The 27,331-nt window shown below is 40.0% G+C and overlaps 1 protein-coding gene across 20 annotated transcripts in view; it reads right to left on the minus strand.

Annotated features, from left to right (window-relative positions):
- The window catches only part of ankhd1 (ankyrin repeat and KH domain containing 1), a 159,403-nt gene that overhangs the window by 100,792 nt on the left and 31,280 nt on the right, over nucleotides 1–27,331 (minus strand). For all 20 annotated transcript variants that reach the window (XM_043703634.1, XM_043703628.1, XM_043703627.1 and 17 more), the window contains exon 2: nucleotides 19,791–19,944. In XM_043703634.1, coding sequence (XP_043559569.1) covers nucleotides 19,791–19,944 — 154 coding nt within the window. The remainder of the gene's footprint in view (nucleotides 1–19,790; nucleotides 19,945–27,331) is intronic.

Below are 27,331 nucleotides of genomic sequence, written 5' to 3' on the forward strand. Positions count from 1 at the left end.
ATTCCTTCCATAAGTCATTTGCCATTGTAGTTAGTACCTTTCAAATCTCACCCACTGTATAATGGTATTGTCCACAAAACCCAAATCGTGCCTCCATTTAGTTCTGTAACCTTTTGAAGTGGTTAGCACAACCGTAATTTAAATAAAAGCTCAACTTCTCTTGGCAAGTATAATTTGAATCCTACTTATGACACTACAGCTCAATGACAATTTCTACTGTGTTTCTGTACTTGCCTACTGACAAACCCATACATAATACTTTTGTTCCATGGATTCAACAGGGAGGAGGATGCGGGGCAAGAGTAGGGAAGAGTAAGGAAAAGGAAATAGAAAAGAGATGAGAGGACATGAAAGAGTAAGAGGAAAGAGAAGAGAAACTTTAGATTGCAACTCAGCAAGGTAAATAATGGGGTCTCAAAATCTGTTTAGACTTTGGGATGGAGGTGCCACTGATTGGATCAACATTTACTGTCCAGCCTATTCTGCAGTTGAGAACATGGTGGTGAGCGACCAGTTTGAACTGCTGCAGACCATATGGTTTAGAAACACCAACAGTGCTGTTGTTGAGGAGAGTGATCAATAATTGTGACACAGCAACAGGAAGAAACAGAAATTTAGTTCAAAATCAGGATAATAAATGCCTTGAAAGGGAACTGACAGGTGACAATATTTACATGTACCAGTTGCCCCAGTTCTTAGCTAACTGGTAAAGGTCACAGTTTGGAACGTGCCATCTCAGAACCCTGAAGCGAGTTGCTGAACTGCGTCTGAGAAATGGTACACTGTTGTGAAGGGAGTGAATGTCAAAGGTGTTGGATGGGATACTAGCCATGTGGGCAACTTTATCCAGAATGCAGTTTAGCTTGTGTTGCTCCAGTTGCATCCATTTCGACAACGTGAGATTATTCCATCACATTCCTGACATGTGTGCCTTGGAGACAGTGGGCAGGCTGCAAATGAGTCAAAGAATCATTTGTGATAAAATTTCTAAATCCTGAACTGTTTTTGTAACCACAGTCTTCATATGGTTCATCAGGATAAGTTTCTGATCATTGCTAACTCCCGGGTTAATAATGCCACTGAATGTCAAAGAAAAAATGGTAGATTCTCTCTTGTTGGAAATTGCCATTCTTGCCATCTAAGTGCCATGAAAACTTATTTGCCACTTTTCAGCCCAAACTAGGAGATAGTGTCCATGCATTTTTGCAATTGGTGCGGAAGCACTTCAATACCTGGAATCATGGATGGTGCGGAATATTGTGCATTGAAAGTGCACAATACAGGAAAGGTCATTGGTGAAGCAGCTGAAGATGGTTGGGCCTACAACCCTCCAAAGAATACCTACAGAGATATGCTGAAGCATAGATGACAAAGAAACAACTATAGTCATACTTTACATGTAACATGGCTACGACCAGCAGGAAGGGATTCCCTCCAATTTCAATGCATTTGAACTTTGTTGATGCACAAACTGTTAAATGTCATTGATGTTAAGGGTCTTCTCATTTCAACTCGAGTTTAGCTCTATAGTCCATGTTTGAACAAACATTATAAAGAGATCAGAAGCTGAGTGACCCTGGTGGAACATTAACCTGTTTGTTAATGCACAGTTTATGTTAAGCAAATGCTGCATGATACATAATGCCCTTACACCCTGTAGATTAAGTAATTCAAACTAAGTTAATGATCAGGGACAACAGGGTGCGACTGAAAGTAAGGCAGGTAGGGGGATTCCGAGTTCAGGAGTGGAGGAGCCTCAGCCATTGATCTTGTTCAACAGGTATGAGATTTCTGCTCCCTGCATGGATGAGGAAAAGGGCTGTGGACAGCATGAGCCAGCTGACCACAGCACTATGGTGCAAAAGGCCATTCAAAAGGGGAGGAACAAAAAGACAAGTCGTTGTTATAGGGGATTGTATAATTAGGGGAATGGGTCTGGGTGGGTTACTCTTAGGAGGGTCGGTGTGGACTGGTTGTGCCGAAGGGCCTGTTTCCACACTGTAGGGGATCTAATCTATTCTAATAGTACCCTTTGAGAGCCTGATTGGGAGTCCACATGGTGTGCATTGCCTGCCCGGTGCAAGGGTGCAGGACATCTCCGGCCGGCTTGAAAGGATATTGAATTGGGAGGGGAGGATCCAGTTGTTGTGATCTACGTTCGGACTAACAACATAGGCAAGGCTAGGAAGGAGGACCTGTTTGGGGATTATCAAGCATTAGGAAGGAAATTGAGGAACAGGTCAAGGGCCATAATCTCTGGATTACTGCCCGAGCCACGTGCTAATTGGGAATTAAACACATGGCTAAGAGACTGGTGTGGGAAAGAGGGATTCCATTTCATTGGACATTGGCATCAGTTTTGGAACCAGACGGATCTGTACCAATGGGACAGTCTCCACCTGAACTGATCTGGAACCAGTGTTCTGGTAAAAGGTTTAAATAAGGTGGTCATTAGGACTTTAAAATTGTGAGTTGGGAGGGGGGGGGGGGGGGGGGAAAGAGAGAAGCAACACGAAATATGGAGTCAAGTAGAAAGATAAGTGTGCAGGGTTTATGTTCAAGGCAAACAAGAAATGAAGCAAAAATATATGACAACTTAGGACATATTACTAGAGATGTTGAAAATCATGAGGATAAGAAAATTAACATCAAGGTGCTTTACCTGAATGCTCGTAGCATTTGAATTAATGACACAAATCATCATGAATGATTATGATGTGGTAGGCATCACAGAGACATGGTTGCAGAGGATTCAAGACTGGCAGTTAAACATTCAAGGATTTACAATTTATCGAAAAGACAGGGAGTCGGACAGAGGGGGTGGGGTTGCCTTGTTAGTTAAGAATGAGATTAAATCTATGACACTGAATGACATAGGGGTTGCAGAGGATTCAAGACTGGCAGTTAAACATTCAAGGATTTACAATTTATCGAAAAGACAGGGAGACGGACAGAGGGGGTGGGGTTGCTTGTTAGTTAAGAATGAGATTAAATCTATGACACTGAATGACATAGGGTCAGATGATGTGGAGTCTGTGTGGGTGGAGTTGAGGAACCACAAAGGCAAAAAGACCATAATGGGAGTTATGAACAGACAGCCCCAGCAGTGATCAGGACCAGGGATGCAAGATGTACCAGAAAATAGATAGGGCATGTCAGAAAGGCAAGGTCACAGTGATCATGGGGGAGTTCAACATGCAGGTGGACTAGATGAATAATGTTGCCAGTGGATCCAAAGAAAGGGAATTCATGAAATGCTTACAGGATGGCTTTTTGGAACAGATTGTGATGGAGCCCACAAGGGAGCAGGTTATTCTAGACTTAGTTCTATGTAATGAGCCACATTTTACAAAAGATCTTAAAGTAAGAGAACAAAGTTAGGAGAACAAGCAGGTAGTACTGAGGAAGTGGGGAAGCTGCAGAAGGATCTAGACAGTTTGGAAGAGTGGTCCAGGAAATGGCTGATGGAATTCAATGTGAGCAAATGCGAGGTCTTGCACTTTGGTAAAAAAAAAAGAGTACAAGCATGGATTACTTTCTAAACGGTGAGAAAATTCGTAAAGCCAAAGTACGAATCTGGGAGTGCTAGTTGAGGATTCTCTAAAGGTAAACATGCAGGTTGAGTCCGTGATTAAGAAAGCAAATGCAATGTTGTCGATTATCTCAAGAGGGTTGGAATATAAAAGCACTGTTGTGCTACTGAGCCTTTATAAAGCTCTGGTTAGGCCCCATTTGGAGTACTGTGTCCAGTTTTGGTCCCCACACCTCGAAGGACATACTGGCACTGGAGCGTGTCCAGCAGAGATTCACACGGATGGTAGATCTAACATATGAGGAACGGCTGAGGATCCTGGGATTGTATTCATTGGAGTTTAGAAGATTAAGGAGAGATCTAATAGAAACTTACAAGATAATATAGGGCTTGGAGAGGGTGGACACTAGGAAATTGTTTCCGTTAGGCGAGGAGACTAGGACCCGTGGACACAGCCTTAGAATTAGAGGGGGTAAATTCAGAACAGAAATGCGGAGACATTTCTTCAGCCAGAGAGTGGTGGGCCTGTGGAATTCATTGCCCCAGAGTGCAGTGGAGGCTGGGACGCTAAATGTCTTCAAGGCAGAAATTGATAAATTCTTGATGTCACAAGGAATTAAGGGCTACGGGGAGAATGCGGGTAAGTGGAGTTGAAATGCCCATCAGCCATGATTGAATGGCGGAGTGGACTCGATGGGCCAAATGGCCTTACATCCGCTCCTATGTCTTATGGTCTTAACACTTAGAAAGAGAGAAGGCAAAATCAGATGTAATGGTGTTACAGTTAAATAAAGATAATTGCAGGAACAGGAGAGGAACTGATGAAAATCGACTGGAAGCAGAGCCTAGTGGGGAAGACAGTTGAGCAACAATGACATGAGTTTCCAGGTGTAATGGAGGACACAGCACAGAGGTTCATCCCAAAGAAAAGAAAGATTATCAAGGGAGGGGTTAGACAGCCATGCCTGACAAAGGAAGTAAGGAAACGTATCAAAGAAAACAAAAAGAGAGCCTATAAAGTGGCCATGAGCACTGGGAAATCAGAAGATTGGGAAGACTACAAAAATAAACAGAGGATAACAAAGAGAAATAAGGAAGGAGAGGATCAAATAAGGAAGGAGGGTAAGCTAGCCAGTAATAGAGTCATAGTCATAGAGATGTACAGCATGGAAACAGACCCTTCGGTCCAACCTGTCCATGCCGACCAGCTATCCCAACCCAATCTAGTCCCACCTGCCAGCACCCAGCCCATATCCTTCCAAACCCTTCCTATTCATATATCTATCCAGATGCCTTTTTAATGTTGCAATTATACCAGTCTCCACCAGTTCCTCTGGCACCTCATTCCATACACTTACCGCCTTCTGCGTGATAAAGTTGCCCCTTAGGTCTCTTTTATATCTTTCCCCTCTCACCCGAAACTTATGCCTTCTAGTTCTGGACTCCCCGACCCCAGGTAAAAGATTTTGCCTATTTATCTATCCATGTGTGCGAGGGGGAGCGGGAGTGTGTGAGCACAAGCGGGTGTGAGTGCGTGAGTCCGAGTGTGACTGGGAGCAGGAGTGAGTGTGAGTGAGAGTGTGACGGTGCTGCTCCTTTAACAACATTATGTTGCCCTTGGTTTATTTTCTCAGAGCGGTCATAAAGACCCATGTTCCGGGAGGTCTGGGTTAGATGGGTTTTAGGGCCTGTCTGATTATAGCTAACAAATACTGCCTCAGGCAAGAGGCTTTCACATTCAAAAACCACTTGGACAATGAAAGGCCAGCTCAGCTTCTCTCTGGTACAATTTGGTTTGGTTTGTAGAAGGCAATTGCGAAGCAGCTGGACCCACAAAAGCAGGTCCATATTAATTCTCTCTCTCTCTCTGACATCTCTCCTGTCAGAGCCTGTATTGTAACTTTCCTTTATATTAGAAATGATAGTAAAAGTTTCTTTCAATACATAACAAACAAACGAGAGGCAAAAGTAGACATTGGGCTGCTTCAAACTGATGCTGGGAGATAGGAAATAGTTGAAGAACTAATAAGTACTTCACAGTGGAAGACATGAATAATATCCCAACAATTAAGGAGAATCGGGACAGAGTAGAGTATGGTAGCCATTACAAAACAAAGTGCTAGAAAAGCAAAAAGGTCTAAAAATCGATAAATCTCCTGGCCCCAATGGGCTACATCATCTAGTAGAGAGAGATGGCTGAGGAAAAAACACAGGCATTGACTGTGATCTTTCAAAAATTACTGGAGTCAGGGAAAGTCACAGATGATCGGAAAATCACTGTTGTAACCCCCTTTTTCAAGAAAGGATCAAGACAAAAGATGGAAAATTACAGGCTGATTAGCCTAACCTTGGCTGTAGGTATAATTCTAGAATCAAATTGTTAAGGATGAGATTTCTAAATTCTTGGAAGTGCAGGATCGGATTAGAACAAGTCAGCATGGATTTAGTAAGGGGAAGTCAGGCCTGACAAACCTGTTAGAATTCTTTGAAGTAGGTTAGATCAGGGACACCCAGTGGATGTTATCTATCTAGACTTCCAAAAGGCCTTTGATAATGTGCTTCAAGGGAGGCTGCAGTAAGGTGAAGGCCCATGGTGTTCAATGTGAGCTACTAGCATGGATTGAGGATTGGCTGTCAGACAGAGGCAGAGAGTTGGGATAAAAAGGTTATTTTTCGGAATGGCAGCTGGTGACAAATGGGGTCCTGCAGGGTTCAGTGTTGGGGCTGCAGCTGTTCTCTTTATATATTAATGATCTGGATGAAGGGACTGGGGGCATTCTGGCGAAGCTCACCAATGATTTGAAGTTAGACAGACAGATAGTACCGAGGAGGTGGGGAGGCTGCAGAAAGATTTAGACAGTTTAGGAGAGTGGTCCAGGAAATGGCTGATAAAATTCAACATGAGCAAATGTGAGGTCTTGCATTTTGGAAAAAAGAATACAGGCATGGACTATTTTTTAAATGCTAAGAAAATTCAAAAAGCCAAAGTGCAAAGGGATCTAGGAGTGCTAGCCCAGAATTCTCTAAAGGTTGATTTGCAGGTTGAATCAATGATTAAGAAAAAAAATTTAACTCAACAGGGCTGGAATATAAAAGCAGCGAGATGCTTCTGAGACTTTATAAAACTCGAGTTAGATCCCATTTAGAATACGGTGTCCAATTTTGGGCCCCACACCTCAGGAAGGACATACTGACACTGGACCGTGTCCAGCAAAGATTCACACGGACGATCCCTGGAATGGTAGACCTAACATATGATCGGCTGAGGATCCTGGGATTGCATTCATTAGAGTTGAGAAGATTGAGGGGAGGTCTAATAGAAACTTAAGATAATGCATGGCTGAGAAAGGGTCGACACTGGGAGGTTGTTTCTGTTAGGCGGGGAGACAAGGACCCGTGGGCACAGCCTTAAAATTAGAGGGGGTCAATTTAGAACGGAAATGAGGAGACATTTCTTCAGCCAGAGAGTGGTGGGCCTGTGGAATTCATTGTCATGGAGCGCAGTGGAGGCCAGGACATTGGGTGTCTTCAAGGCAGAGATTGATAAATTCTTGATCTTGCAAGAAATTCAGGGCTACATGGACAGTGTGGGCAAGTGGAATTGAAATGCCCATCAGCCATGATTAAATGGTGGAGTGGACTCGATGGGCCGAATGGCCTTGCTTCTGCTCCTATGTCTTATGGTCTTAATCACACTGATGATCAAGACTAGATTGATGGAACAATGACTAGATTTAATTTTTCACGCTTTTCTTGTGGACAGGATACCCTGCAGCTGTTTTGCATATTGTCAGGAATATGCCAGTACTGTAGCTGTATTGGAAAGCTTTGCTGGAAATACAAGAATTTTTGGAGCACGTCTCTTCAGTACTTCAGCCAGAATGTTGATATCTCACAGAATAAATAGAATTGTTGAAGACTGGCATCTGGTGGTTTGGGCATCTCAAAAGAAGGCAGAAAGAGATAAAAGATGAATTGCTTCAACAAATTTCATTTTCTTTTAAGCAAAATGGCTATTTAATACATTTTTGTTCAATGACCAAGAATATCTACAATAGAAGAACTTGATGGAGTAGATTGCAGATCATCCTATCCTCGGTGAATGGCAGGGTAGGCTCAAGGGACTAAATAGTCTGTTACTAATTCTATACCTATGTGAGTGGACCAAAATCTACATGATCGTAAAGGTGGGTATCAGGGATGAAATATACGGTCAACGTGGGCTCAGTTAATACTGGAATCGATATTTAATAGCTTAGCTTTTCCTGAGAAATCGTTCACTTGAACTTCTGATTTCAACTTGGAAGGTCACAGGCACGGAAGATTCTGTTGGACAATTTGTCGAACACCCTCAAAAATTGCTTCAAACTCTACGACAACAGAAAATCTGAACTATTTTATATTTAATGATCTTCACATTTTAAAACCTAACTCACTTTATGGCTTTGCCAGATGTACAAACTCCAGATCTTTCTCCTACGCTGTAACATGAAGCAAGGGCACTGAAGTAATCTATGAATATTTTGAATCATATTACCAATCTGGTCACATCATTCATCATACCTCTCAAACCTAAGACCTGGATTCCAATCAGTTCATCCAAGTAACAGAGAAGGACAATTTGAACACAAAAGGAGCCAGGGGCCATCAGAGAAAGACAGGAAGGTGGTGGCGAGGGCTCACTAAGATCAGTCATGATCTGACTGCTGGAGCAGGTTTGATAGGCTGAATGCTTCCTACACCTTTGATTAATATAACCTAAGAGCACTGGTTCTAAATGAATTCTCATCTGTCTCTATTAACCCAAGAGTTCCTATTCATAACTAGAGTCTGTATTTGTATAAACAATCAATTTGCCTTCCAGTTTGAAATCAGATTTCTAGTTGACTGGGTACAACACTCAAAAGGTCTTTTGCAAAATCAGACTGAAGGCAAGATCCCAGATATCCAAGTTCTGGTTTGCTCTACAAAATGCTTATAAAGTTAATAGCAATATTGCCATCTTAATTTCAAACTGCAGTCCAAATTAGTTTTGGAACATCTTGCTGTATGGACTAATGAGAGTTTAATTGTACATCACACTGGATTCCAAAGAACTGATATTTGATTTCCTGCATGCTCCTAAAATAAATTTAACAATATTGAGGGCAATTGATAAGTAGAAAGCAAAGAATTGTAGTTACTTCTACCTACTCCAAGGATATTGTTATCCTCCTATAAAGATTTGATCTTGAGAAAAAAAACAAAACATCAAGATGCAAAATTTAGAATACATTTCAAAGTTTAGCATTTCAGAGGAAAGACCACATTGTCTACTTTTTTTTTGAAAAACCAAGGATTAATGTTTTGTGAAAAAGATGCAGAAATCAAAAGTTCTAAAATCAAGTCTGCAAAGGTCCAAACAGAACCAGCTACTAGCCTCAATAAGCAGAAGCCATTGTAAAATGAAGTGCAATATAACATTCTTTTCCCAAAGTCTCAGCACATTAAGCTTAACCTCTGCTCAGTTCCAATTTTTCCAAAGAGCTCGACAGCCCGTCCACTGTCAGATTCATAGTTTTAAAAAAACTGAGAAAAATGCTGAAGAAATATTCCAGTGCCTGAAATATTACAAAGCCCAATTCAACCATTTATAGCAAAGGCCCCATATGGCTTACCTGGTACAAGGATATGACAATTTTGTAGGAAAAATACATATTAATCAATAAGCTTCTGTGCAACGTTTTATTTTTGTAACTTGAATTTGATCCTGCCACCAAGATTTACACAATGCTCTACAAAAAGTCTCAAATATACACCAAGATTAAAAGCATTCAATCTTATTGTGCTGCTAGGGTTCTCCAGTTTCTAATGACAAAATACTTCAGTTAAACCTTGAAAATTAGTAAGCTTACCTTAGTAGAAATCAAACTATTATTCTCAATTAAAATCCTAACTAGAAAATTGTGCATCACTAACTCAGTTCACTTCAGTGTTCCTTAAAAAGCCACAAACGATGTAAAAACTCAACTGACTTGGCATGGTTGTTTTTTTGCTGAAGCCCATTCATTTTAAACAACTGAAACTGGACTTAAAAACTGCGCTTGACAAAGCAAAGCCTAAGTCTTGGTGAAATAGCATTATATAAAAAAAGTTGTAGCAGAAATAATTCTCCTTTTCTCTTATTTTCTTATCAACTCTTGCAGAGACAAAAAGAGACAATAAGTATGAAAACATGGGATAATTGGATGTAGAAGTTCTGTTCCAGGATTGACATGCAAATTCAATGTATTATTTGCACGTTTATGTTCAAGCAAAATTGATGAAAGCTGCTAAAAATTGCGTTAAAGCCACGTAGAACTACATTTGCACAGTTTCTTTGAACAATCAAACTGAAGCTAATTTTCACAAGTTTCCCAAATAGAAAATCGATTTTCAACAGGAAAAAAAAGAGCGAGCATAGAATGGGCTACAGATGTTGGGTGGGTTTGTATACATGAATAAAGGCACTGGAAACAGTTTATGTAAAGAAAACAGGAACTATAATTTAAATTGATAGAGAACTGTTGAATGTGGAAAAGTGTACATCAATATTGCAAGGCCAGGTTTTCTAGAATGTTATCATAGAATTTCTGCAGTGTGGACACAGCCCATTTGGTTACAACATTCATCCTAGTTTACAATAGGACTGGGACTATATCAAGACTTGAATTCACTAGTGCACATAAGTTTACACCAGGCGGTAATCGATGCTCCCTCTTAGCTACACAGGTGGACAGCTGTAGCAGGAGTCAAAATGACCGAACCTTGCTACTTAAGGGTAATTTGCTTGTGTTCAGTCATTTTGACTCCTGCCACAGCTATCCACCTGTGTAGCTAAGAGGGAGTATCAATTACCACGTGGTGTAAACTTATGTGCACTAGTGAATTCAAGTCTTGATATCATCCCAGTTCTATTGTAGACTAGCATAGGCTAAATGTTGTAACCAAATGGATGAGGAGCTGGCGTATGGAAGAAAGATTCGCATTTTTCGATCATTGGAATCTCTGCTGGAGTAGAAGTGACCTGTAAAAGAAGGACGGATTGCAGCTAAATTGGAAGGGGAATAACATACTGGCAGGGAGATTTGTTAGGGCGGCTCGGGAGGATTTAAGTGAGTAAGGTGGGGGGGATGGGGCCCAGGGAGATAGTGAGGAAAGAGATCAATCTGAGACTGGTACAGTTGAGAATAGAAGCGAGTCAAACAGTAGGGACAATGTAGGACTAATAAATTAAACTGCATTTATTTCAATGCAAGGGGCCTAACAGGGAAGGCAGATGAACTCAGGGCATGATTAGGAACATGGGGCTGGGATATCATAGCAATTACAGAAACATGGCTCAGGGATGGGCAGGACTGGCAGCTTAATGTTCCAGGATACAAATGCTACAGGAAGGATAGAAAGGGAGGCAAGAGAAGAGGACAAGTGGCGTTTTTGATAAGGGAAAGCATTACAGCTGTGCTGAGGGAGGATATTCCTGGAAATACATCCAGTTAAGTTATTGGGTGGAACAGGGAAATAAGAAAGGGATGATCACCTTATTGGGATTGTATTATTGACCCCTATAATCAGAGGGAAATTGAGAAACAAACTTGTAAGGAGATCTCAGCTATCTGTAAGAATATTAGGGTGGTTATGGTAGGGGATTTTAACTTTTCAAACATAGACTGGGACTGCCATAGTGTTAAAAGGGTTTAGATGGAGAGGAATTTGTTAAGTGCGTACCAGAATTTTCTGATTCAGTATGTGGGTGTACCTACTAGAGAAGGTGCAAAGCTTGACCTACTCTTGGGAAATAAGTCAGGGCAGGTGACTGAGGTGTCAGTGGGGGAGCACTTTGGGGCAGGCGACCTTAATTCTATTAGATTTAAAGTAGTGATGGAAAAGGATGGACCAGAACTAAAAGTTGAAGTTCTAAATTGGAGAAAGGCCAATTTTGACGGTATTAAGGCAAGAACTTTCGAAAGCTGATTGGGGGCAGATGTTCGCAGGTAAAGGGACGGCTGGAAAATGGGAAGCCTTCATAAATGAGATAAAGAGAATCCGGAGAAAGCATATTCCTGTTAGGGTGAAAGGAAATGCTGGTAGGTATAGGGAATGCTGGATGATGAAAGAAATTGAAGGCTTGGTTAAGAAAAAGAAGGAAGCATATATCAGGTATAGACAGGATAGACCGAGTGAATCCTTAGAAGAGCATAAAGGCAGTAGGAGTATACTCAAGAGGGAAATCAGGAGGGCAAAAAGGGGACATGAGATAGCTTTGGCAAATAGAATTAAGGAGAATCCAAAGGGTTTTTACAAAAACATCAAGGACAAAAGAGTAACTAGGGAGAGAATTGGGCCCCTCAAAGATCAGCAAGGCGGTCTTTGTGTGGAGTCGCAGAAATTGGGGGAAGATACTAAACGAGTATTCTGCATCAGTATTTACTGTGGAAAAGGACATGGAAGATAAAGAATGTAGGGAAATAGATGACGACACCTTGAAAAATGTCCATATTACAGAGGAGGAAGTGCTGGATGTCTTGAAATGCATAAAGATGGATAAATCCCCAGGACCTGATCAGATGTACCCGAGAACTAGGTGGGAAGCGATTGCTGGGCCTCTTGCCGAGATATTTGTATCATCGATAGTCACAGCTGAGGTGCCGGAAGACTGGAGGTTGGCTAATGTGGTGCCACTGTTTAAGGAGGGTGGTAAGGACAAGCCAGGGAACTATAGACCAGTGAACCTGATGTCAGTGGTGGGCAAGTTGTTGGAGGCAATCCTGAGGGACAGGATGTACATGTATTTGGAAAGGCAAGCACTGATTAGGGATAGTCAACATGGCTTTGTGCGTGGGAAATCATGTCTCACAAACTTCATTGAGTTTTGTGAAAAAGTAACAAAGAGGATTGATGACAGGAGAGCGGTAGATGTGATCTATATGGACTTCAGTAAGGCGTGCGACAGGGTTCCCCACGGGAGACTGATTAGCAAGGTGAGATCTCACTGAATACAGGGAAAACTAGCCATTTGGATACAGAACTGACTCAAAAGGTAGAAGACAAATGGTGGTGGTGGAGGGTTGTTTTTCAGACTGGAGGCCTGTGACCAGTGGAGTACCACAAGGATCAGTGCTGGGTCCCCTACTTTTTGTCATTTGCATAAATGATTTGGATGCGAGCATAAGAGGTCCAGTTAGTAAGTTTGCAGAATACACCAAAATTGGAGGTGTAGTGGACAGCGAAGAGGGTTACCTCAGATTACAACAGGATCTGGACCAGATGGGCCAATGGGCTGAGAAGTGGCATTTGGAGTTTAGTTCAGATAAATGCAAGGTGCTGCATTTTGGGAAAGCAAATCTTAGCAGAACTTATACACTTAATGGTAAGGTCCTAGGGAGTGTTGCTGAACAAAGACACCTTGGAGTGCAGGTTCATAGCTCCATGAAAGTGGAGTTGCAGGTAGATAGGACAGTGAAGAAAACTCATTGGTCAGAGTATTAAGTACAGGAGGTGGAAGATCATGTTGCGGCTGTACAGGACATTGGCTAGGCTACTGTTGGAATATTGTGTGCAATTCTGGTCTCCTTCCCATTGGAAAGATGTTGTGAAACTTGAAAGGGTTCAGAAAAGATTTACAAGGATTTTGCCAGGGTTGGAGGATTTGAGTTATAGGGAAAGGCTGAACAGGATGGGGCTGTTTTCCCTGGAGCATTGGAGGCTGAGGGGGGGACCTTATAGAGGTTTACGAAATTCTGAGGGGCATGGATAGGATAAATAGGCGATGACTTTTACCTGGGGTCAGAAAGTCAACAACTAGAGGGCATAGGTTTAGGGTGAGAGGGGCAAGATATAAGAGAGACCCTAAGGGGCAACGTTTTCACAGAGGATGGTACGTGCATGGAATGAGGTGCCAGAGGAAATGATGGAGGCTGGTACAATTGAAACATTTAAATGGCATTCGGATGGGTATATGAATAGAGAGGGTTTGGAGGGATATGGGCCGGGTGCTGGCAGGTGGGACTAGATTGGGTTGAGATATCTGGTCGGCATGGAGCGAAGGGTCCGTTTCCATGCTGTACATCTATGACTCAGCATACTATGATCCCAATGGGATCAGGCAGTGCAACAATCTAGCACCACAAAACAAACAGAAGTTGGTGAACAATGACGATGACTACTTTGAACAAAATAATTGAAAAATTTCCCTTCAATTATCATTTTTAAAAGAATTCTGAAGGAACAATGTTGTTAAGACAGTTCGTATTCCTTGCTGAGAAGTGGTGGTGCATATTCTTGAACTGCTGCAGTTCATGCAATGAAGTATTAGCCCCAGAACAGTCAGGTAGTGACTTCCAGGTTTTACTCAGGCAAAATAAAAAAGATTGTGATAAATATCAAAGTAAGATTAATGTATAAAATGCAATTGGAAATTTCAGGACACGAGCTCATGCCCTTGTTCTTCAAGATAGTCAAAGCTGCAGTCTTCAAAGATGCAGCTGAAGAAATCATGGCAAATTGCTGCAATACATCCTGTGGATTACCTCTATTGCTGCAGGGAGCACTTACATTGACAGCCCATACACAATCTGACTTTGATGTGCATGGAGGTGAGGTTTCCTGAGCATTGCTGCTGTTGCACCAAAAAGACAAATATTGCATCATATTCCCAAAGCATGTCCTGTACATTGTGGAAGGGCTTTGGAAGGCATATGGTGAGCCAACTCACCCAAAATACTACAATTTGTTCATTTATGCTTCACAAGATTCGTATCTAACAAAATTTGAATATTGGACAGGAGAAAGTTACAATGTGGAAGGACAAACTGTGGAGGTATTCAAAAACAGCTTGAGAATTTTAAATTGAAGTATACAGAACCAAGATGCGGCGCCAATAAGCACACTGTTATTAGTGACTGGAAGTGGGTGCAAGTTGGATATCAGCCCATTTGAGACATTGCCATTCAAGTTAATGGTGAAGATGAGGGGCAGCCAGGAAAGCACTGGATCATCACATCCACAGGCAGTAAAAGCACAAGTAAAGGTTGTGGAACTGGCGCATAGGCAAATTTCAGAATTCAGTGGGAATTTGGGGATAGGAGTTAGGAAGTTCGGTTCAGGATTTCAGTGTTTGCTTTGACTCTTATATGCTAAATCTTGCAGCTGCAGTCTTCACAGAAATAATTAGAATTCTTAATTTCAAATGTTATAATGACAATGGAAGTAATGAAATTATTTAAAAATACAGAACCAAGGGCAGGGCCAACTAATTACAGAGAGAGTGAAAGGAGGACATTATCATCACAAACTACAGAGTGATTGAGAAGCAGAGAGAGAGAGATCATAGATCACAGCAACACATTATGCCATTTCTAACTATGCTAAGGATCAACTCAGAACAGCGGAGGAACCCTAAATGGAAAAATTCTAATGTGAAACTGAGCTGAGGGGAATATGGGCTAAACTTTAGGTGATAACAATTGTGAGGAAAGGGAAATTGGGGGGCAGAACCATACCTGAACAATACAAATTATGAGTAGTAGCCCACTTGGTCCATTGAGCCCGCTATGCCATTCTGCAACATCATGGCTGATCTGATTACCCTACATTCACAACTATCTGATGAGCTTTTATCCCTTTACCTTATAAGGGTTCAAAGGTTTTGCGTCGTCACTTTTCCTGACCTGCTGAGAAAAAAAAAAGACTTCACTTGGCTTAAACGGCAGGCTCCTTATTTTGAAATGGTAACCTCAAATTCTAGTTTATTCAACAAGAGGAAACACACGCTCCATACACATCTTGTCAAGATCTTTCAATCAAGTCACTCGAGCTCTTCTGAACTCCAGCAGACACAAGCCGAGCCTATCCATTATGTGCCATTGCACTTCCTAAAGAACCAATATTCAGTTTGATAACATTTTTGTAGAAACTATTACAATGTTTACATAATCCTAGCTAGCTTTCCGTCATACTGACTTTTCACTCAAAAAAAAACTAAAGAATTTTAAAAATGTTTTGTTCCACCTTCTGACATACCACCCATCTTTGCATAAAAAAAGCCTTTCCTTTTAAGATTGATACTGTCTTTTTTCGTTCACCATATATGGGGAGTCCTCTCCTTTAGAAAGTTTTCTCTCTCATTGAAACTTTATTCTGTTGATAACTCTAATGTAAAAATATTACCCTTGCAACTTTTACCTCATTTTTTTAACCATATTATCTTAGGTTTTAAACTATTTGAGAAGAGGAGAAGACCAAAGTCACACATGACCTTTCAGTGGCTCTAGTCACTTCTTGAAGGTTTTGAGTTATTAGTATTCGCACCTCATGGAAATGATGCCCTAAAAGGATTTAATGCAATCTAAAAGGCCGTTGGATTAGTACTACCACCTCTAATATTTATGAGAAGTGAAGTCCATATCAGCTACTGTGTTTTCCCTTCCCTGCTGTCAGTATTATATGTTAAAATAAGGACTTGAATACACTCATAACATTTTCCAGTGTCAGATCGGACATCAGCACAGGCCAAATCTAGCCCAGTGAGATAAACCAGCAAATTCCATTCCTTAATATCAGACGTGCAACCAAATCCTACAACTAAGTGACCCAACACAAATGTCCCTCATTGAAGAGATCCCTAAGGGATATCACTTCATATTTTGCGCCATACAGAAGAATTGTCAATTTGATATCACCAGAGTTATTTTGAATATCCTAAGCAACACCAAAAGAACAAATAAAAACCAAGCCATAATGATTCAATTTCACAAAGAAATCTAGTGGGAAGGCAGCTTGCTTTGGCTGAATGATGTATATTTTAGGGAGAAAAATCATTTTAAAAAAAACAGGGAAGATGCACATTTTGCCCCTTAGAGACTATCCTGTGCAGTGATCACTCCTGCCAATTCTATCATAGACAAATACATTTGTGACAAGTAGATTGGGGAAGTCAAGGTGAAGTAGTTTTCCTCTCTTGGTTCCTTCATTATCTGCTACATACTTTGGGACTTGCATCATTCTGCCACACAGCAATACAATAAAGTCTCCTATATGGACTACATTCCGTGCCCCTGTAATGCTCAGTGCTTCTTCCAAGTCGTACTCAACACAAGTACGTTAATTCATTAGCCAAAAGTACAAGACAATCACAAGAGGATTTGTCTACGTTTGCCCTAATACCATGAAACTTCATAGGGTCTCAAGTTAAGGTTGCAAATTCTCAAGACAAGTCCTGACCTGCCATAAACTTATGGCACAAGCCTCTTAGCTGTGGCACAAACTCAGATGTTAATATAGATGACTTTACAGGATTGTCATGGCTAGGTAGTCATTTCTGGTACCGAGTGTCCCATCCAGTTTTATTCCTTTCTTCAGATTTGAATAAGCAATTGTGATACAACTGAGTAGCTTGCTTGACCAATTCAAACAAATGTCTGGAGCTGGAGGCCAGACGAAATTGAGTCTAACCGATTTCGATCCCTAAAGGATTGTGAATGAGGTGGGTTTTATGACAATTAGGCTAGCTTTTTAATTCCAACCTTTTTTTAGGAATTCATATTTCACAATCTGTTATGCAGATTTCAATCACATCTCCCCAGTATCAGGGTTTCTGGATTACTCATCTAGTGACAAAATTGTTGCACCACCAACATCTCTTGAAATTTAAGAGTTTGGATGTAAATCAAATAATAAATTCAAAATGTCCAAAACCAGAGTCTTAACGCTGAGTATTGACTTGAAGAACAATTTGGCAGAGGTAGATTTAGAAATCAGAATTTTAAAAAAGACGACACTGAATAAGCCATTGCAGGTAGTTATGCAATACACATTACAATAAAACTCCATGGACAAAGTGGTTTTATACTTTTTGGAGCATTTCAATTGGCATTTAATGAGACAAAAAATGAGAAACAGAAGTATAAGAGGTATATTCTAGAGCTTGTGATTTCATCAACTGAAGGTTAGGCCGCCAATGGCAAAACAATTAAAACATCAAGGGAGTGCAGATATCTGAGCGCTTTGGGGCTGGAGGAGAAAGACTATGAAAGGATTGGAAAACAAGGTTAAATTTTACAAGGAAGACTAATAGATAAGGTATGTTATGGGGCAACTGACCTTGCCGCTGAACATTTACAAAAGACTTTCAGATGATCAAGTTATGGAGGGTAACACGTGAGAGATAAAAACAGGTGGTGCCACTGATGGCAGAGGTTTGAAGCTTATCTCAATAAAATACGACATCAAGGTATTCCAAACAATGGCCAAATCTCAGATGCCAAGCAAATAGATATCACTGATAGCTAGGGAACAGAACTTAAAACAATTAATCCAGACTTTGCAATATTTATGTGAGAAAATTTCTCTCCACACTACAGGAGATATCAGATTATTGGAAAAATAGCAACAGTGGAAGAGTCAAGAGAGATGGTGATTGTGGCTATGAAATAGAACTGCAAGTTGTCACCATAAACAAATACTAACAGTACATCTTCAAATGATGGCACCAAGGAACAATATGTAGATGGGAAATAAGAGATGTTCAAAGATAAAATGTCAGTGTAGGAATAGGAGGAGAACACTTTGCAAGTGATTCTTTGTCAACAATCAGCTAGGTAAGCATATAATAGTGAAAGCGATCCCACCTAACTGGACAAAAGTGGAGTGGCACTGAAAGAGCAGTGCGGGAGCCACAGTATCAAAACCTGCAGACATGTCTAGAGGAAAAATTGCCATTGTCACAGTTCCATAGGATAACATTGACTAGAATTGCAACTGGGGCAAACCTAAAAAGGATTCAAATGTGGAGGTCCAGAAAAAGATGAGAACAGATATATGAGGCAACAACACAGTCATGGGCTTTTGAAGGAGATTGCAAATTACCATCATATCGCCAATGACAGTAGGATTAAAAAGGTTTTTTTTTGAAAGGTGCAATGGAGACAGATTTAAAAAAAAGGAGAGGGGGACAACAGTCAAGGAGAAAGAACTAATCACAATACCAGCTCAAGGTACCATGGGTAATAAGGTGATCAGCAGTTAACAGATGAGTCTCATGGATAAGATGAGTTTGTAGAAACTAAAGGCAGAGGATGTTTGGTCTAGGGCAAAAGGACTGATAATTAATCCCAGTGGGCTAGCGGAAGCTGAATCACAAAGCCAATTGACTATCACCAAAACTAATCACAATCCAACGTCTGAGGGCTGTTTTGGGAAAGGAAGATGGACAGGATCAGGTAAACAAAGATTAAGGCACTGAAAACAAATGCTGGAGATCACAGCGCATCAGGCAGCATCCACTGAGAGAGAACAAGCTGACATTTTCAGTCTAGATGACTCTTCCTTCGTACCCCCTCTCTCCATAGATGCTGCCTGACCCACTGTGATCTCCAGCATTTGTTGTTTTCAGTAAATATTCTATCATCTGCAATAATCTGTTCCTACTCGAAGTTGAAGTACAGTCATTCTTTAAACTGGAGCTTGCTTGAAGGGCCAAATCAACCACTCCTCCTCCCTTTTCCAACTTAATGTAGCGTTTTGAGGGGGACTTGAAAAAGTTTGTTCATTTACCATTACAGCAATGGATTAGTTTTCTGACCTTACTGATGAGTTCTTTACCCAATAAATAGTAGCATATTTCTTGCACAGCTGTTCTTATTTGGTCAAAAAAGTAGTTCCAAAACAATAGCCAGAAGTTGTTTCACAAAAAACAGATCAGCCACCAACAAATTAGTGGTTGTAACATGACTCAAACAAATCTCATGATCTCTATGACAATAAGGAACATAAATTAAGGGAAATGGCTAAGATATTACAACCTATAGATGCCATCAAGTAGAAATATACACTCCTGAATTCATACAGATCACCAAAAAGGGAAACACTGTAAAACCAAGACAATAATCTAAATGCTTGAGACTAAGCAAACATTTACACAAGACAGCTTGCTGAAGAGAGTAAAATACACCATTTTTACAGGATTGTTTTATTCTGATGTGCACATGAATGTATTGTTGTCCATGAGATAACATTCACAATGCCAAATCAACATGTTGCAACATATGAAGCGGGCACATGTCACAGAAATATGTACTACTAAGAAGGATAGAAATTTAGCTATCCCTCTCGGTTACTTAACCGACCCAAAAAAATGACTGGGGAAGTTATATGCATTATTGCATTTTGAAAATCCATAATGCAGAGAAATTTCTGTGAAAAGGTTATGATAAAATTGCAATCACACTATTAAAAAAAATACCTGCTGCTTCAAGCAAGGCTTCTAATCTAGCTTGTGTTTCTGGGTCCACTGTTCGGAGGTCTGTACCATCTGCGGCACTTGATAACAGTAATTCAGAAGCTGTTTTGAGCATTGGGTTATCCAGATCTTCCTGGTCCAAAATAAATGATTCAACCTGAAAAAGAAATTACAATTCTAGGTTAAAGTTGCAAGGCAGCACTTCCTTCTTCCAACAGTGAACTTGCTTGACTGAAGAACAGGATGTGCTCCAGGAAATTAAGAATGAGAATGGCAAATAAAAACAAGGGTTGGCTACACAAACTGTACATACAGAATTCTAAATGTCATGCAAAATTGCATGAACATGAGATCGCTTAACATATTGTACAAGTAGCATACAATTCATATACAGCATATATAATTATGGCACTTACAAAACACTATAGTCAATATTGAGATAGAAGCGCAATTCAACACTGCAGAGCCTTAGCTTTAAATAAAAATGCTGCACTTTGCTGTTATATACACTTAGTCAAATATAATTTAAAGGGTCCGAAATACACACTGCATTTATACACTGGCAAGAGTAGTTTGTGACAATTGTCCCTTTCAGCGCCATCACTGCTCTGAAGTGTAAGCTTCCACAGGAGAAGAATCAGAATGTTATATGGCAACCATCTGTGTTTAATGTTCACTTACCACTTATAAAGTATTATTTTAGATGAAATTCAGTAAATGAACATTTCATTCAGCTCCAAGGGAATACAGACTAGCTATGTACAGGGCTATACCAAATTACTAAAAAGCATGATCAAAGGCTAGCAAATAAAACCATCAACCAATGAACTAAGTCATATGCGGGCTGTTGAAGGGAAGGGCAATGAGAGGGGGATAATTACAAAGATGCTTGCAAAGATTTACGTTAATTTATACTGTGACCAGGATAATGAAGAATTTGGGCCCATTCTCTTCAAACAGGAGCATAAAGATTGTTCTTTATTGACTTAATTTAAAAATTCCCCATTACATACAACATCCAACTCTTATTTCAGTCCGCTTATCACAGTTAACATATCTTGAACAATAATTTCAGACACTTGAAAATTGTTTCACCCTAATAACAAGTACAAATACCATACACACTCAAAAGTAAAATCAAGATAATATGACACTTATGTATTGCTCTCCACACCAACAATACCAAATTAAATATGACTACCACCCCACCACAACATCCCAAGTAAAAGCACTGCTTTTACAAACCTGAAGTCCATTCTCTGGATGTACCAAGTTCGCTGATCACAACTGAAGCTGCAGTAAGAATATTACATAGGGCAGGAAAGAAAAATCATCCAGGATTCCCATTCCTGATTGCTATCCAGTAATTCCAGCTGTAAAACGTGAATTTCAACATCTGTTGAGAACAGGACAAGGCTCAGCCATAAGAGCATCTACAATCAAAAAGCTTGCTGAAACTTTTTATGCTCACAATACTGCTGAGGTACCCAAGGCTGGTGCTCATAACAAGAAAGTCAGTGCTTTCAGAGAAAGCAATCTAATTTGCATGTTCTTAAAAGGAGGGAAACAAAAGAGGCATATTTATGTATTTCCTATGCTGGTGCACATGTTAAACCTAAAACTATGCTCTCTTGCTCAGCTGGCTTTGCTGTCACTGTTCCACTTATGGTTATTTCTGATTTTCTGCTCCTTTCTAACTCAAATGGCTTTTTAAAAAAATATATGAAAAGAAGAATCTTTATGTGCTGTTCTATAACAGCTACATATCATAAATGACTTGGTCTCCACAGCCTTCTGCAGCAATGAATTCCAGATTAATCAACCGGTGGTTGAAGAAATTCCTCCTCATCTCACCCCTCAAGGTATAAATTAAAACGCAGAACTTGCAAAATAATGATCTCTGAGGCGCTGCTTGAACTACACACCAATTATCATTCAGATAAACCAAACAGAAGGTTAAAACAACAGCTGAAGGACTAGTGTGGGATGAAGGGATCAATGCTATCGGACACTGGCACCATTAGTAGGGCAAAAAGATGCTGTTCTATTGGTACAGGCACTACATTAACTGGACTGGAACCAATATCTGAATAACAATTTTTATTATTAACATTGGGGATGGTCCGTATACAAAATAAGGTATCCCATTTACTGTTATTGCTATCCAGTAATTTTCACAAAAAATTGAGATTATAACATTTAATTTTCACAAATTAAATTTCAACCACATACATGAGTTATACATTGTTGTCCAGAGGAAAACATTGTACCATTAAATATAGCACAATATTCTTGCCCAGAAGAAGGAAAATTACTAAGTTATCTAAATGGAAAAGCTCAGCTCGGGAGGACTCCATATTAGTGGTAAAGGAACTGAATTGTGTTAAACCAGCCATTTTAATTCCTCAGATGATTATGTGGGTATATGCACCAAATGTTTTGATTCTGAACCATAAATTTTAGAAGCTGCTTAAGATTCTCACGAACAAAAAGAATAAGATTTATTGACATTGTTGTAATAATCAATTAACTTACTCTCATTAAACAGAAATAAATTTTGCTTTACTGACGATACTACACACCATGTCCAAATCATTTCTTCTGCCAATACAAGCCTGACCATGGCAATTGATAGTGGGGTAATCCTACACATGAGGACAGGACTGCTAAATGATTATTGGCATTAACATCTGTGCATGAAGCTCTCTACCATTCATGCTGTTGTTGGAATTTGATTTTTGTGCAAGGTATAGTTCATAGCTTAAAAACAGGTACAAAGTCAATTCTAGTGTATCCTTCCATAATCCAGTCTAACCCAATTTTGTCACTGGCTGCCTATATTTTCAAAATATTTCACTGGCTGCCTATATTTCCTGCTGTTCTTTGCAATATTATTGTGGGGTATTGCAAAGTATTACTGTTGTCATATTATGCTACTACTTGTTTCTGCACCATGGAAACTGTATTTCAAAACAAATTTCAGCAACAAATTTATGGCAGAAAATTTGTTTTCTAGTGAACTTCTTTTTCTCTAATCTGCCCTTTCCTCCTATGGGATAGTTTAAATTAATACATTCACTACTATCTCCAAAGCAAAAATCACTTATTCTACCATAATCCTCCCAGACTTCAAAGACCTCCCTCAGGTCATCCTTCAACCATCTCCATTCTTATAAAACTAAAGCTGGAATTTCTCATGTCATTCCATATAACTGCAATACCTTGTCTCTCCCAAAACCTGATGCACATATCATGCTTTTCACACTGCTCAACATCTTCCTGATAAATGGCACACACAAGTCTCTGCATGAGATTTATCTTGTATGCGGTCAACCTATGCTTTTGTTTCAATTACTTTGGATACAGCACCAAGAATTTAAGCTTTCTTTCTTAAAAGAGAAACAAATTTAGCAACCACATTTATGCTGCTCCGACTGCCTTTCCAACAAACATGTGGTCCCTAATTTGAAGTAAAGCGTGTGAAACCATGCATGCATTTTTAGAATCACATTGGCCAAATCCCATTGAAATCAAACTTTATATTCATTTGGCAAACTTCAAAGTCACATACAAATCATGCAACTCAGTTACTGGATTGTTAATCATTATTTAAGGCTCAAAATAGGAGTGGGAAGGGAGAGAAAAACTGAACAAAAGGAGTGATGAAGGGTGCACAGCATGAACAAAAAGGTGAAACAAGGTGACGATATAATGTAATATACAAAGAATTGTATATTTATGGATTCAGAGGGCACTGAAAACACATGTGTCAAGCAAACAGTAAACGTACATAACGTTTGGAGGACTACAGTCAAAAAACCCCATAGTTCCAGGGATCCAATATAGGAAGAATTTTAATAGCAACTTAAGTGCTGGTAAGTGTACTAACTTAGCCACATTTCTATGTTTCCATGGTACAGAAACAAGTAGTAGCATAATATGACAACAGTAATATTTTGCAATACCCCACAATAATATTGCAAAGAACAGCAGGAAAAAAAACTGTTGGAAACATACCGGCTGTTGCAAAAACATAACAGGATTAAATTAAAGACAGTTAAAGGTGCTATGGCGGACCATACATGACAGGTCATATAGGAAGACAGTGATAAAATCATTAAAAACAGTCTCTACTGCAGGTTTATATTAAGGATTAAAAATGGAGAGTTTGATTTCAGTTTAAGATGAATTAAGAGTCAGTTTACTCAGTTTGTTCACAAATGATGGGTCAACGTTTGACCCAGCTTTTTGAGGCAAGAAAACACCATGGTCATTACGGACATAACTGCTGAGAATGAATGTATGCTCTAAACAGAAACTGGTGGGTTTTAGTTTTGAAAACATTAAAATGACAGACCTTTAGGCTGCAGACATCCAGACCAGCATGTTTCACCAAATAATTCAAGTTCTATATGTTTGAAGAGAGAAAGCAAATTATAGAGAATTGGAATCGGTCAAGTAGCTCTGAAAGGATAGCAGCCCAATTATAGAAAGAGTTGTTAGAGCAATATCCGAGTGTGTCTGGTAAACCATGGCAATTGTCTTAACAACCCCTATATTCGAACCAGGTGGTTATACAGGGAGGGAGATACCTATGTATTTATTGGAAACTGGGACCTATGCATCTAAATCCAGGATAAAAAGCAACTGCGCTCCAGAGTATAAAAGTACGCTGGAAAATCGCAGTAAAAAATGATAGTAAAAAAGATTTAGCTGGTTTAAGTCTGCTGGCTTGGTTTAAGGTAAAAGCTCGTCACTTAGAATCTTATTTTTTTCAGAGTACCTATTTCACGAGTGTTTGTAAAATAAGATGCTTCTGGAGTCCTGTTGAGCATTTTCCTATCTTTGGTCCTTCCACACACATTCTCCAAATGTGATCAGCTCCAAACAAACATCCAGCTGGTCTAGTATTTTAAGTGGGATCATAGCAGATCATACTGAATACTTAGGAGAGATGAAAGGGGGTTATGTGTGTGTACTTGACAGAGGAAACAGTACCTGGAGCAAAAGCATCAGAATAACGGAGAAGGGATGTTCGATTTCAAATTGAAATGTTGACAGACGGGTCAAGTCAGTCTGTTAAGTGTCGCACATAAAATGCTTAACTTACCTTGGGGACAAATGTAGGGAAACCTTAGAGAGCTTTACAATAAATATTATACTGCCGTGTAGATAGATATTTCAAAATTAAAATATTTTGACATCAACTTAAGCATCAATAGAGCGAATTGACGCCAACACCACAATTCCAAAGTACTTGGGTTTCATAATTGAACTACAGCTCTCAAATTTTCAATCTGACCAAACCAGCAGGAAAAGGAACACTTCAGCGAGGAAAAAGTCATGTCAATTTGATACAATACTATAGAGAGCTGACAATACCAGACAACTAAGTGTTTTTCATTACTGAAGGTAAACTCATTTATCTGTGATAGAACAAATGAGAAATATTCTTACGCTTGGGTCAACCACAGTTGAGTACATGACCAAATGAGAAGAGCTCAGATACAAAAGGGGCCAAGACTTAACGACAACACCACTGAGCTACATACAACTCAATGGCCTATTCTACCAACCCCAATCAATTAGCATTATCTCCAACATTCAGTTCCACTTCGGGCCAGCTACAGAGCCAGTCATTAAACTGCATCCAACTTTGTCATGCATATATGTGCTTAAAGATTGCAGAACAGAAATAGAACTTGACTCAAAAATAAAACATGCACAAACGAATGAGGTGATCTGTCCGCACATAATGAAAATGAGACTGTTAGTGGGAACAAGAGCAATATAGACAAAGAGTCTGAATGACAAGGAGGGAAAATAAAGAACAAGTAAGCACAATAGGAATAAAGAGAATAGATACAAACAATAAAGAGCTGGCACACAAAGGGAAAGACAGAGTAACAAAACTGACTCTATACAGTCTATATAGGAGAGAGAGAGACAGATTCAAAAAGCCACCAGAAAAGGATTATATTTGTGAGAGAGAGCGCGAGCACAAGGGGAACTGGGAGAGTGTGGAAGAGAGAGAGAGCGCGCAAGCGAGCGAGAGACCAAATGCCAAGGAAGCAAAGAGAAAGCAAGCAGGACAGTGAGGAGAGAAATAAGTAGAATAACTTGCATTTAAATATCATCTATCATGACTTCAGTATATTTGAGAGCTTGGTTAAGTGTCACTGAGGGAGGGGGGCGAATGCATTACAGAAAAAAAGGTAAACAAGATGCAAAGGACAAGAAGGGCCTGTTTCCACACTAAGTAATCTAACCTAATCAAACAAAACAAAAATAAATAATTTGTAGACATGCAAATTCATGACAACAGGAGTGAATCCTGCACATTCCAACTTAAGTTAACAAAACATTACAGTTTTGAGACAACCTGAAGAACAAATTAGAACTTGACTAAATATTAGCGGCACGGTGGCACAGTGGTTAGCACTGCTGCCTCACAGCGCCAGAGACCCGGGTTCAATTCCCACCTCAGGCGACTGACTGTGTGGAGTTTGCACATTCTCCCCGTGTCTGCGTGGGTTTCCTCCGGGTGCTCCGGTTTCCTCCCACAGTCCAAAGATGTGCAGGTCAGGTGAATTGGCCATGCTAAATTGCCCGTAGTGTTAGGTAAGGGGTAAATGTAGGGGTATGGGTGGGTTGCGCTTCGGCAGGGCGGTGTGGACTTGTTGGGCCGAAGGGCCTGTTTCCACACTGCAAGTAATCTAATCTAATCTAATCTATTAACATATGGAGCCACAACCATCTGCAGACCACTTGCTTCATTAAAAAAAAACAAATTAATAGAAGGCAGAGATTAACATACTTGTGTAGAAAATATCATACTTGCACCCATGATTATGAACTCCACTGTCAACAATTTCCAAAATGTACTTGCAATGGTTTAGAAACCTACTGAAATATTACTGAATGCTGTTGACGTACAATGTCAGTTAAGATCTGAAAAAAGTTAATATTTTTGTTTGCATGGAACTATTCATCAGTTCCAAAGAAGAACTTCATCATGAATTTTGAATTAAGACAACAGGTGCAGAACATTAAAACGAGAAATTCTCATTTCAGTTAGCCAAGAGCAGTCACAGACAAACATCAAGAGTAGACCAACAGGAGATCAGTGAAGTGTACAGAACTGATCGGTTTCTTTATATTGCTGATGGAAGACATCAAAAATAAAATTTACTGTTAAAAATTTCTGCACATCTTCAAAAAATAGGCCAAAGTATGGGGATCATTCAAATAATTTATTTAAAACAGAACTAAGACTTGCACCAGAGCTGAAAATGTGTTGCTGGAACAGCGCAGGTCAGGCAGCATCCAGGGAACAGGAGAATCGACGTTTCGGGCATAAGCCCTTCTTCAGGAATGAGGAAAGTGTGTCCAGCAGGCTAAGATAAAAGGTAGGGAGGAGGGACTTGGGGGAGGGGCGTTGGAAATGCGATAGGTGGAAAGAGGTCAAGGTGAGGGTGATAGGTCAGACTGGAGGTGGGGGCGGAGAGGTCAGGAAGAAGATTGCAGGTTAGGAAGGCAGTGCT

The sequence above is a fragment of the Chiloscyllium plagiosum genome, chromosome 14, assembly GCF_004010195.1.
Source record: "Chiloscyllium plagiosum isolate BGI_BamShark_2017 chromosome 14, ASM401019v2, whole genome shotgun sequence".
Taxonomy (NCBI): Eukaryota; Metazoa; Chordata; class Chondrichthyes; order Orectolobiformes; family Hemiscylliidae; genus Chiloscyllium; species Chiloscyllium plagiosum.